This window comes from Taudactylus pleione, unplaced genomic scaffold, assembly GCF_031769625.1.
Source record: "Taudactylus pleione unplaced genomic scaffold, aTauple2 ptg000897l, whole genome shotgun sequence".
Classification (NCBI taxonomy): Eukaryota; Metazoa; Chordata; class Amphibia; order Anura; family Myobatrachidae; genus Taudactylus; species Taudactylus pleione.
Window position 1 is genome coordinate 1,513,773 of NW_028285298.1, and position 12,995 is coordinate 1,526,767.

Sequence of the window (12,995 nt, forward strand, 5' to 3'; positions counted from 1 at the left end):
CCACTGCTCATTCTTAAAGATGTATAGTCTGGGCATTTATGGACCTGTAGTTCCACAACAGCCGGAGAGTCACAGCGTCTCTCCTACTGCTCGGTATGAAGCATAGTGTTGGCATGCTTGGGCATGTAGTTCCACCACAGCTGTCGAGCCACATTCCCTATTGTTGTTCTTGAAGAATGGCTGGTGGTCATTAAAGAGCCACGTGTTGCCCAAAGCTGGGTACACACCCTTGGATGGTGCGACCATGCGATGCGATGTAACGATACATGCTGCATTAACAACCGTCGTGAACGATGAATCGGGGGCACACACTACACGATGTGTACGATATATCGTTCCAATCCGCGGCAGAGCTATATATATCGTGTGATACATTCTATAGTGTGTACCCAGCTTTAGTCTGACGTAGAAGATGAAGTTGTAGCACAGATCGACAGAATAATTAAGGATATGGTTGATTCAATAGGAGGACGAGTCCTGTATATAAATATGCTTCAGCATGCAATATGGTGGCCCCCACAGTGCACATGGCATCGGTTACATTACACTGTGACAGAAGCTCTACCTAAAGGTGGATTAGAAATAATTATGTACACTTTTTTTTGTTTGTCCGTTTGTAATGCCGGCTCCCATCTGCCATTATTCCTTTGCCTGCTTTGTACCTTTAAAAAAAATGTGTTTCCTGTCTAATTACTGTGTCACCAATGCTTACACCAAAAACCCTTTCCTTTTTATGGCCTGGATCCAAAATCAAACCCAACAGCTTCAGTTATAACCCCCCCACCCCCTGCCTAAAATATGCACGTTCTATTTATGTCTTTATAGTGGGACACTACATGCTGCACACTGATCGCACCCCCCCCCCCCCCTGGATTTGATCCGGGCTGAGGGGCTCTAACCTTTTTTTCATGAAGGGGGCGTGGCCACGCCACCTGTGTTTAGGCCACACCCCTTCCAGCATCGGCTCTCTATGCCCCTGACCACAGGTGACAGCAATCATAAATTAAGAAGGAAGTCCAGGAGCAGAGCATTTTGTACCTAATGGAATGGGTTATGTTGGAAGGGTCTCTGTCATTGTGCCAAACAAAAACATATTCTATTTATTTCATCACATGCAATATATGGGGATCAGAATGAATGAGCTGGCGGTTCAAATCCCGACGTCGGAAGACCAGCAGCAGTGAAGATCCCAACAGGTGATTAAGGTAAGTAAAACCAACCCTGTCCCCCCCCCCCCCCCTTAACTCTAACCCTATCTTAGGGGTGCCTAACCCTAACCCTCCCTAGCCACTAACCTAACCCTCTGCCCCCCCCTCCCCCGCGGCTGTCCGTGCCCGCCTTACCTTTATTCGGTATACCGGGCGTCGGGCTCCCGGCATAGGGATAATGATAGGCGTCGGGATTTCAACGCCTATCATTAGTCACCTGTCGGGATTGCAGTTGGGAAGCCGGTGGCCGGCATTTCGACCGTCGGCTTCCTGACTGCATACCAATATTTGTGCCAGTGTGCTCGTTGCAATTGACTGACTCAACATGGTGTTATATGCCGGTACAGGACCTTTTGCACTAGACTGGTGTTTCCAAGCCTTTTTGTATCACGGTACACCGTGTAAATGTTACCGAGCTTACTAAGTACACCCTAGTGTGTATCAGTTTAGCCCAACTACACCCTACATTCTAAGAGTACCAAATGTTTAAAAATAACTTCATTTGTTTCTTATTTTGAACATATTCAAAATATACACCCATCAGCTATAACTTTAACACCACTGACGGTGAAGTGAGTAACATTGATTATCTTGTTACAATGGCACCTGTGTTGTAACGAGGGTGGGACACATTAGGCAGCAAGTGAACAGCCAGTTCTTGAAGATGATGTGTTGAAAAGCAGGAAAAATGGGCAAATGTAAGGACCAAATTGTGATGACTAGATGACTGCATCAGAGCATCTCCAAAACCGCAGGTCTTGCGGGGTGTACTGATGATCCGGCGACAGGGTCATGGGTGCCCAAGGCACATTGACACAGAGGTGTCGGAACACACAGAGCATCGCAGCTTGTTGTGTATGGGGCTACGTAGCTGCAAACCGGTCAGAGTGGCCATGCTCATCCATGTCCGCCGCCGAAAGCGACTACAATGGGCACATGAGCATCAGAACTGGACCATGGCGCAATGGAAGAAGATGGCCTGGTTTGATTAATCAGATTTCATGTGGACGGCCGGGGTGTGTGTGCGTCATTTACCTGGGGAATAGATGGCACCAGGATGTACTATGGGAAGGCAAGCTGGCCAAGGCAGTGCAAAGCTCTGGGCAATGTTCTACTGGGAAACCTTGGGTCCTGCCATTCATGTGGATGTTACTGTGATACGTACCACCTACCTAACCATTGTTCCAGACCAATTACACCCCTTCATGGCACTGGTATTCCGTAATGGCAATGGCCTCTTCAGCAGGATAATGCATTGTGCCTTCCTGTAGCAATTGTTCAGGAATGGTTTGAGGATCATAGAGTTCAAGGTGTTGACTTGGCCTCCAAATTCCTCTGATCTCAATCCGATCGAGCATCTGTGTGATGTGCTGGAAAAACAAGTCCAAGCCATGGAGGCTCCAACTCACACCTTACAGGATCTAAGGATCTGCTAACGTCTTGGTGCCAGATATCACAGGACACCTTCAGTGGTCTTGTGGAGTTCATGCCTCGATGGGTGCGAGCTGTTTTGGTGGCACAAAAGGGACCTACACAATATTAGGCAGGTGGTTTTAATAGTATGGCTGATGGGTGTATACATACATACTAAATTGAGCAGGGCACTCACCAAATTTGTAGTCAAATCAGTTTAATCCATATGTGGGCAAGCAGCACAGACATCTATTCGTACAACAAACCGTCAGAACATTGGAATTGATTATTCCTCAGCACAGTCTTGATTAAAGTGCAAATTTCAAATGGTGGTCCACATTAGGGACCCCTCACCAATCTACTACGGAATGCCAAGTTACCACCACCTCTGCAGTGACAGTAACCGATACTTGCCCAATCCCTTCAGTAGAAAGCCTTTTCCTTTTAATAGAGACAGCTCAAGGTCTCTTTAAGGACTCTGGGCCTGATTCAGAGCCCTCCCTAAAAATGGAGCGGCCTCTTGGACGCTCGCATAGCTGCGGGTTACCACCCACAGCTTATGCGAGCATCCATGATGATGGTCGCGATGGTCAAGACCATCGCGACCGTCGGGCTTGCGACGAGACCCTGCGGTAGGGTCTCGGTGCCCGCAAGCCCTGGAGTGATTTTGGCTCTATCAGAGCCAAAATCACTCCCACTGACATCACTAGTGATGTCGGTGGGGCCGGACCCAGACGGTAGGCGTTCCCATGGGAACGCCTCCATCTGGCAGCCACGCCCCTGGCACGCCCACCAAAGGGGGCGTGCTGTCAGTCACCATCGACAGCACGCCCCCTTTGGTGCGAGACCCCGAGCGACGTATTTCTCTTTGCTCGCCGGGTTTCGCGCGTGCGCACGACGGAGCTCCCTCCGTCGTGCACATGCGCATTCGCCCAACATCGACCCGCTTGCGAGCGACCTTCGCTCGCGAGCGGGTCTGAATGACCCCCTGAGCTAGAAGAACTTAGGGGGTGCTGCTAATGTGATTGTAGGGTGAAGTTAGAACAAGTTTTTGATATTCACAACGACAATGTGAAAGGTAGAACTGTAATACGTTGTCAGTCACACGTGTCATTTGGGATATTTTTAAAATGAGTAAATTTTCCTTTGTACTCATCTCCTCTGCCCATTGTTTCATACAGCCCATTCCTACTACCTATTTGTCAGTTTCCAGTAACCAGTGCAAGACATTGGACCTGATGTATTGCATTAATGCATTAGTGAATTTTGACGCTAATGCTGGCCATACATCTGCGCGACCAGCATCAGATAAGATTCAGCTCACGATTCCCTGGAGCTCCCTGGCAGTCCCGGCGGCACGATTTGTTGTTTTTATCTGCACACGATCTGTCGTACGATCGATCGTGTGCCTCACGCACTCATCAGGAAAAGGTAATTGAAATGACATGAATGGACGCGTGATGCATCGCATGCACAAAATACACAGTACGATCTGCACACGATACGATGGATAATATGGGCTGCACATCTGATCATACGATCCGTTTTAGGACCTGCGGGAGCACACATCGGATCCTACTAAAAAAATACACGATTTCCACATAATCCATCGTACGACTCGTCGAAAATCAGCCAATCGGCCCCAAAACGTGCAGGTGTATGGTCAGCATTAGTGATTGCTAAAATTTGCTAGTTCCTCAGCTGCCCACCCGAGCCCTCGCAGCTGCCCACAACTGTGTACACAAACGCAGTATTGGACGCAGATCCTGAAAGCACCGACTCCTCCAGTGAGTCTGTGGTTACTCATAATGGCCGCGGTAACCGAGGAGCTGGAGCTTTGATCTCTGTGTGCGCGATCGCAGACGCTGGCTGGTACACGCCGAGGTAACGGCCCCGACACGCCCATGTTTTGGCCGGAACGTCCTGGAGCCAAGAACCACCCACAAAACTGTCTCTTCCTGTCAATCCTCGCAGTGAGCACGAGCGCAATTCATTCGCAGCATGTGCGCAATGCAGCTGTGATGCATGCACAGACCACCGATAATCGCTCAATTGCGTGAATAAGGCCCATTGTACGCTTACTAGTGTACATTTCCACTATGGACCAAAAGCTGCCACTAACACACACAGATAGAGAAGCACCTCCCTCCTAAAATGGTAACATGCTAAAAATAATTGCTAGAGAGCGTAATGGACATACATAATTAAGGTGCGTACACGCGGGACGATTCGCTCCATAAACGAAATCATCCCGTGTGTCCCCGGCAGGGGTGTGCTCAGGGTCTTTAACGACACTTTTTAACGACACTGAGCACAAACACCGAACGAAATCAAGAACAATTTCGTTCAGTGCCGGGCTCCTTCCTCATCCCCGAACATGTTCAAAGCTACCAATATCATCAGGTTGGACGGGAGGTTCGGGCGATGAACAATAACTACCAACTACAAACGGGAGTGCGCATTGGTAGTTATCGTTCATCGTTTTGGGGCAGAAACTGGACTATTTTTTTGATGACTGAACGATATAGTTATCGTTCGGTCGTCCAAAAAAAAATTGCTGCGTGTGTACGCACTTTTATATAATAATGTTTGTTTTAGGAATATTTGTAATTTAATATATACAGTAAGTAATGTGAGATGGGTCTTTACCAGAACAGTGGTTGGCAGGCCCCCAAAATCCGTGCCTATATCTATAGCATAACATCCCCGCTGACTGGCGAGTCCTCTTTATGTAACCCCCCTTCGGTGTGCGGTGTGGTACATAGGTGCATTTGGAGTGATACACCTCCTATTGCCTCAGGCTAGCTCTCCAGGGTGTGGGCAATACCTGAGAAGGGGGTCCCTGCCCATGCAGGCTGTATAACAGTCACACATATAGATACGGGTATAGCTATACACATACAGTAACAGTTCTTTTGAATAACTTGGGCGCCAGACCTTCTCTTATAAAAATAAACCACTTTATTTCTCTCCTCCTGCACATGACTTTACAGGACAAGAATATGGTTACAGCAGCTTCTCCTCTCCCTCCAGCTCAGATACTGGGCATGTCAGATGGTGTAGGACAATCTTATGGATATGGTTACATTACATCACACTCTTCTTCACCAGCACAGTCTTTAAGCACAGTCACAATGAATGCTTTGCATTTTCCACACAGGTCCACCTGGCCCTTTGCTGGCTGGTGCCTGTAGTTCTCCACTTCATACGTGCACATCCACCTAGCCCTTTGCTGGCTGGTGCCTGTAGTTCTCCACTTCATATGTGCAAGTCCACCTAGCCCTTCACTGGCTGGTGTCTGTAGTTCTCCACTTCATACGTGCAGGTCCACCTGGCCCTATGCTGGCTGGTGCCTGTAGTTCTCCACTTCATACGTGCAGGTCCACCTGGCCCTGTGCTGGCTGGTGCCTGTAGTTCTCCACTTCATACGTGCAGGTCCACGGTCCACCTGGCCCTATGCTGGCTGGTGCCTGTAGTTCTCCACTTCATACGTGCAGGTCCACCTGGCCCTATGCTGGCTGGTGCCTGTAGTTCTCCACTTCATACGTGCAGGTCCACCTAGCCCTTCACTGGCTGGTGTCTGTAGTTCTCCACTTCATACGTGCAGGTCCACGGTCCACCTGGCCCTATGCTGGCTGGTGCCTGTACTTCTCCACTTCATACGTGCAGGTCCACCTAGCCCTTCGCTGGCTGGTGCCTGTAGTTCCACAGCTTCACACACATCTTACATAACTTCTTTTGCACTCTGTCTCTTCTTTGTCTCTTCTAAGACAACATACAGAGTGTCTCATACCCAGTCTGCCTCTCTCTGCTCCCCATCTCTATCACATGGGACAGCAATATACAGACTTTTCTATTGCAGCTATCACACTCTTAGCTGCCGCCCATCCCTCTCTTACAGGAATGGCTCCTATAGCCACACTGCTACCACAGTGACCCCCCCATTAATGGCTGCTGGGGGGCTTTTATGCATAAGGGACTCCTCTGGTACCTTAACAGTAAAAGCTCCTGGGAAATTCCTCTTCCCCATCTCTTCACCACATATACTTGCGTCTCTTACCCCTCTCATGGGTGCTGAACACTTCACTGAGCTGCTCACACTGCAACCTTCCAGCTCTTTCTCTGTGGTCTCTCACAGACTTTATCTCAGTGGTCTCACTCCAGACCTATTTCTCCTTTGGTGTTAGATGGGCATCGTGGCAGTCACCACGGCCCTGCCAATCTCCCCCTGCCAGGGGAGCACGAGGGCTAGATTTCTGCTTCCAGCTCTGAAGCTTCCCAAAGATGTCTGTCTTTCCCAAATTCTTCTTCTCAACTCCCTTTGTTCTCTCCCCCTCCTCCCTCTGCTCTGCCAGCTACACACCCAGTCTTCCCACCCCTGCGTGTCTATCTCTCCAGCCCCTCCTTTACCTGAAAACTGATCCCAGGGTCTCAGGCATGTAATATCTACAACAGGAAGTTAGCTCTAATGGTTGGTGGGTACACACTACACGATATGCTTCCTGAGCGATATCGTGTAGTGTGTCCCCGGAAGGCTGTGCTCAATGTCGTTCATGACATTGAGCACAGCCGCTGAACAATATCATTAACGATATCGTTCAGCGCCGGGCTTTCTCCCCCATTCCCTGACATGCAGGTCAGGTTGGCCTGCATGTCAGCCCGATGAACGATGATGACGAACGACCTGCGGGAACGCGCGTCGTCATCATCGTTCATCTTTTTGGGGTTAAAAATGGACGATAAAGTGGACGACTGAACGATAACGATATCGTTATCGTTCAGTCGTCCACTTTATCGCCCAGTGTGTATGCACCATAACACTGAGAGGGGTGTATTCACAATACCATCCCTTAGAGGGCGTTACATTTATTTTATACTAAATAGGTTGCATCCATATATACCACATGATGCACTAACATATAATGTAAGCCAAACAGCACAAATCAAGTGACCCCCCTCCCCATCACAGGGGGCTATATTGTTACGTGTGCTCTGAGATGAGGTTTGTGACACGTCTGCTAATATGTACCCACCTTTTCCGTAGCTACTTCTGCCGCCTCCTCCTCAGCCTGTGACAGCCCCATCCAGAGCCGCTGTAACTTTGTATGTGACTGCTGGGATTGCTCCGATGAGCGGGACTGCGGTGAGTACGGTCATTATATCACTGTGGAGAAACGTCACTCCTAGGGAAATAGGCCTCTGGGAAATACGATTTACATGGGTTTTTTTTTTTTTTTTTAATACATTTTATTTATTTATTTATTTATTAACAGTTTCTTATATAGCGCAGCATATTCCGTTGCGCTTTACAATTGGTATTTACATTTTGGTAATTATGCAATTTCTACCAATGACCAAGGGAGGGGACAGACCTGGCACTGGTTCTGCACACTGTACAGGACAAGAAAAAGCAGCAAATTATAATTGCTGATAATTAATTTTCCTCAAAATAATTCATGGCAGCCATTACAAATGGGAGGCTTCCCTTAGGGAGAGACAGGTTAGATAAGAAACGCACCTGAGTCTTTGGCCCAGACGCCCAGATGTATCAATTGGCGCATGAAAATTCCAACACATCCCACCCTCTTTCGCCTGCATACCGGCAGCTGTGATCGCCAATATGCAGGTACCGTTACCTGCAGGGTTATGACTAGAATAGAGGTCTGCAGGGGACCTGTGACGTCACATCCACGTGACCCGGCGTGAAAGGGGGAGGGGCAGGAATGCTAACTGGGGACCAAAAGTGTCCCCTCGCGGGCTCGGTACGCTCGCCTCCCCTCTATGCCCTAGTGGATGGTAACGCAGGAGCGGTCCAGCCCTCCTGCAGTGGTCACGTGGTTGATACGTCACAGAGGTCCTTTCTGCACATAGGATCTAGCATCAACCTTACCTGCAGGGACAGCTCTTCTGTGCTGGCGATGAAGACTTCCGGGTTTATGGCCTGGGAGGCCTACTATGCATGCACTGCCGTCCATCGGGGTCGAGGACAAGTCTGTTTCAAAGTGCCAGCTCCCTCACTGTATCAGGAGCTGAGTGCTGAACGCAGTGCTACAGTGTAGCACCCAGCTCCTGTCACTGAGGAGGAATCGGCACACACCACCCACACACCCCTCCCCCTTGTGACGCCACTGCGCCATCTATATATAGAAGGTTGCGCTTTCCGGAGCTTGCTGCATACCGGCACATTACAGCCCCATAGTAATTTATGGGGGCTGCTGTGCTGTAGGTTCTCAGCGGATATCTCCAATATCTGCTGTGGACCCTTCTTAATACATATTGTGAGCCGTGTGTATTGCGGGAAGCCATTTTCAGAGGTTTTACCGCATTTTTAACATTAATACATCCCACCCCTTTTCCAAGCTGTCTAAATAATATATAATAATCTCCAGCAACATGTGTGGGAATCCCGGGCTTGCACTGGAGTATTTAACGGAAAAGAAATAAGCATTATTTTTAATTTGCTGTTTTCCTCTTCAGTTCTCCATGGTAGCCATTACACTGGGATGTACCCAAGTAGTATAACAGGAAGGGCCACAAGGACACAGTGGGGTCTAGTTACTAAGCAGTGTTAGGAGACAGAGTGAAAAGTGATAAGGTGCCAGCCAATCATTTTTCAAACACAGCCTGTGACATGACAGTTGGGAGCTGATTGGCTGGCACCTTATCACTTTCATATCACTTTTCACTCTGGGCGTGATTCAGAGCCGCTCGTAAGCCGTCGCTCGTTCGCTCTGAGCGATGTTCGCACATCTGCGCATGCGTATGGGTCGTAATGCGCATGTGCCAACCAGTCAGTGCGGTCGGAAATTGAGCGCTCGCAAAATAGCGAGTGCCTGCTAATTTGAGTGACAGGATGAGGCGTTTGTGGGTGGTAACAGGGGAAGGTGCTTGAAAACGGGGAGGGGAGATCCGAACGCAGGCGTGCCAAACGGTCAAAACGGGCGTTTTAAGGGTGTGCATAATTAACAAAGCGGCATCATCGACCACGTCACTTGGTTGTTTCTTAGCATGAACTGTTCGCATGATTGCGGTAGGAAAATCCTACCACAAGCACTGCGAGCAGCTCAGACGCCTTTCGATGTACTCGATTAATCAAATAAATAGCGGAGATGACGTAGGATGCGAGCGGCCAGGGGGCGTCTTTACAAAATAGCGAGCGCATGTTTAGTTCGCTCACTCAGACATAGGGGCGTCAACAGAACGCAAAGAGCGAGCGCTCAATTTAAATAGCCGGCCCCTTTTTCTAAACGAGCGAGCGCAAATAGCTCTGTCTCCTAACACTGCTTAGTAAATAGACCCCTAAGCCACATAATGGGGGTGTCTGTTTCTGACAGGATGGGTGTGTCCCTATACTAATGATAATGTCTATGGACAGAAAAACAGTTGGAGGCGCAGCCTTCCGCAATAAAGGCGGACAGATAGTCAGCATAGACGGGTGGATATCCACATTAGCATAAGGTAGTGACCAGGCTGCAGCAGCCAAACGGAATTGCATCTGAAGATATCTCCTACTCAGAATGAGGCCCAATATATCCAAATATTATAATGGCTAGAGAAGGTATGGATGGATGTCATTTCTGTTACTGCGGCCTGGGCCGTTTATGACCAAGCTTTAGTTGGATTTATATTAGATTCACGCCATATAATTAGACTTCTTCCAGGGGGAGAGGTTCTTCTTCCTTGCTTGCAGTAGTATCGCCCTGATTACGCACTCTGATGCTCCTTTATCTCAGAGCGGCCCCCGTTCCAGGCCATTAACCTCCGTTGCTGTACATTTGGGTGAAATACTGGACCCTGAAGCAAATAAATCTGGACAGTAGCCCAACAGTAGCCTAGCTCAGGCATGTCACACTCAAAGTCCCGATTGGGCCTAATAATCAAGGTCTAAGATTGTGTGGGCCGCAAGAAAAAGAAAAAGTATATTATAAACATTTATACTGTATATTTGTTGTACGTACAACACCAATAATTATACCAGACTGATTCTGTATTTAATAGACCGGAGACTTGAGCCCCCTTTTCAATGATATGCATCATTTGTACCTAGCAGACTTGTTATCTAAATCATTATAATTCTATTTATTATTACTATACGGACTTTCAGGAGCTATATAATTTTGGAGTTGGTGTTTTTTTACATTTTGTCTTTATGTCTACAGTGCTTCTGTATTTTAATTGGCATCAGTGATATTGGACCCCTGATTTGCAGGTTTAGTCCTGGCATCCCACTTTGCCTATAATAGTTATATGTATGTTTTGTCTAGGTAAATCCAGACATAAAAATGCATTGTTTTTAGTAAATAGCTATATTCTCTATGAGAAGTACCTTTTCCCTGTTTTTTCCAATGTACTATTATACTTCTGAGAGCACTTTTCATATGAATATTGATTAAGAGGAATCCCACCTATTAAACCAATTGATTTCCCCTATCTAGTGCTGGGACCAGCCCCCTCTTCCCTATCTGGGTTGGATGGGTGATTGGTCAGCAAAGTTGCTACATTGAGTTAAAGTCGTACCTAGCATGCCGCCCCCTCACCTTTCGTTCGCGTTGCGGGCCATCCGTCACCCCTTATCGGGATACAGCGCCATTGCAGTGCCTTTGTCCCCATTCATCTGAGGTCTTTGGCCATTGGTGATACCGGACTTCAGTGTTGTTCCTGAATAAACATAAAGCTTTCCCGGCACCAGAATCCCGACTGCTGGCATCCCGAAGCTAAGTATCGGGGGTTAGGCTTAGGCACCGGGCTGGGAGAGGTTTAGGGTTAGGCACTAAGGGGGAGTTTAGGGTTAGGCATCGGGGAGGGAGGATTAGGGGTAGAGGATGAGGGTTACTTACCTATGGGCGTCGGGATTCTGACTGTCGGGATGCCGCTGTTGGTCTTCTGACCAGTGCCATCCCGATCGCCGGGATCCCATTTCCAACCCGCCTGGATGAAAGAATAAAGTCTTTGAACTGTTCTGGAGGCTGACTTTTCCTTTAGTCCAGAGGTTCCCAAATTCGGTCCTCAAGGCACCCTAACGGTCCGGGTTTTAAGGATATCCATTGTTGAACACAAATGGGTAAATCAAAAGACTGACGTACTAATTAAGTAACCTGCGCCCAAGCATGGTTATCCTTAAATCCTGGACTGTTAGGGTGCCTTGAGGGCTGAGTTTGGGAACCTCTGCTTTAGTCTGAGAGCTGCGCTTAGGGCCTGATTCATAGATGGACAAGGCGCTGTTATTTACGCAGTTGAGCGAAGTTCTGCTGCTGCGCATGTGCGAAATGTACAGGAATCCCTTACTGCGCACGCGCTAACCCAAGTGCCTGCGTACGGCATCGCTAACACTTGAGTAGGGGTTTGCGATCCCTGGGCGTATCAGGGTGGAGACTTGGAGGTGACCAAAAGGGGCGTGTTATGGTGTCTGGGTGCGCTGCTGCGTTCCCAATCCCAAATCCACAGCCTCAGAAGAAGCTACATCATACTTGGCTACTTTTTTTGTCCCCTCTGAGAGAACCCCGGAGGGGAGAAGCTGCTGACCGGTAATGACGGGGCATCGGGCCCCACATGTCATTAGGTCCCGGCCCCTAGCTGCACGATGCAGCGAATCGCGGGTCAATGTAGAGTGGGAGGGGCCAAAATGATGCAATTCTAATAGAAACGCGTCATATAGGCCCCGCTCCCTCCCCCCCAGCATCATGATTCCCTGCATTACACTCCCTGGCTGCCCACTTCATTAGGACATGGGCGGGATACGGGAGAGACATCCACTCTTACGGGGGTCTGGGGGGCTCCCTGAACATTTGGGAGTTTCCCAGACACTCCGGGAGAGTAGGTATGTATAAGCTACAATATATACCATACAGGGTTGTGTTATCTCCCTGTCTCTGCCTGACGTATAGAAGGAAAGCTACCATTGTCATATCTACCATGGAGGACTGAAAAGGCTATTGGGGAGATTTATCAAACTTTCTATAGAGGACAAGATTCTAGTTATCATTTATCTAGTACATTATATAAAATGACAGCTAGAAGCTAAGTGGTTGCTATGGGAACACCACCCCTTGTCCTCTGCAGAAGGTCTGGTAAATCTCTCCCCTATAGTAGTAAGATATGAAATCTGTCCCTAATAGCATTTGTACAGATGTCTGAGGACAGCGATGGGCACAGTACATCCTTTTGCAGAATTTGAGCCATTGGGATGTAGTGCGATCATTAGTCCCCTGTCATGCGCAGGCCGTCACTGCCCTGGGAGATGAGGGGAGGTTTGGTCTCTTTCACAGGGACATGGGCAACCTCCGGGGGATGTAAATCTCAGGAAAGGAGAAGTTGTCAGTGAGAAATGTAAACACCAGTTTGGAGAAGTTGGACACATGAGAGTGCGATTATTAT

At 48.4% G+C, this 12,995-nt stretch overlaps 1 protein-coding gene across 1 annotated transcript in view; it reads left to right on the forward strand.

The window, feature by feature from the left end:
* The window catches only part of MAMDC4 (MAM domain containing 4), a 61,722-nt gene that overhangs the window by 397 nt on the left and 48,330 nt on the right, over window positions 1–12,995 (forward strand). The window contains exon 2 of the mRNA XM_088459145.1: window positions 7,666–7,764. Coding sequence (XP_088315271.1) covers window positions 7,666–7,764 — 99 coding nt within the window. The remainder of the gene's footprint in view (window positions 1–7,665; window positions 7,765–12,995) is intronic.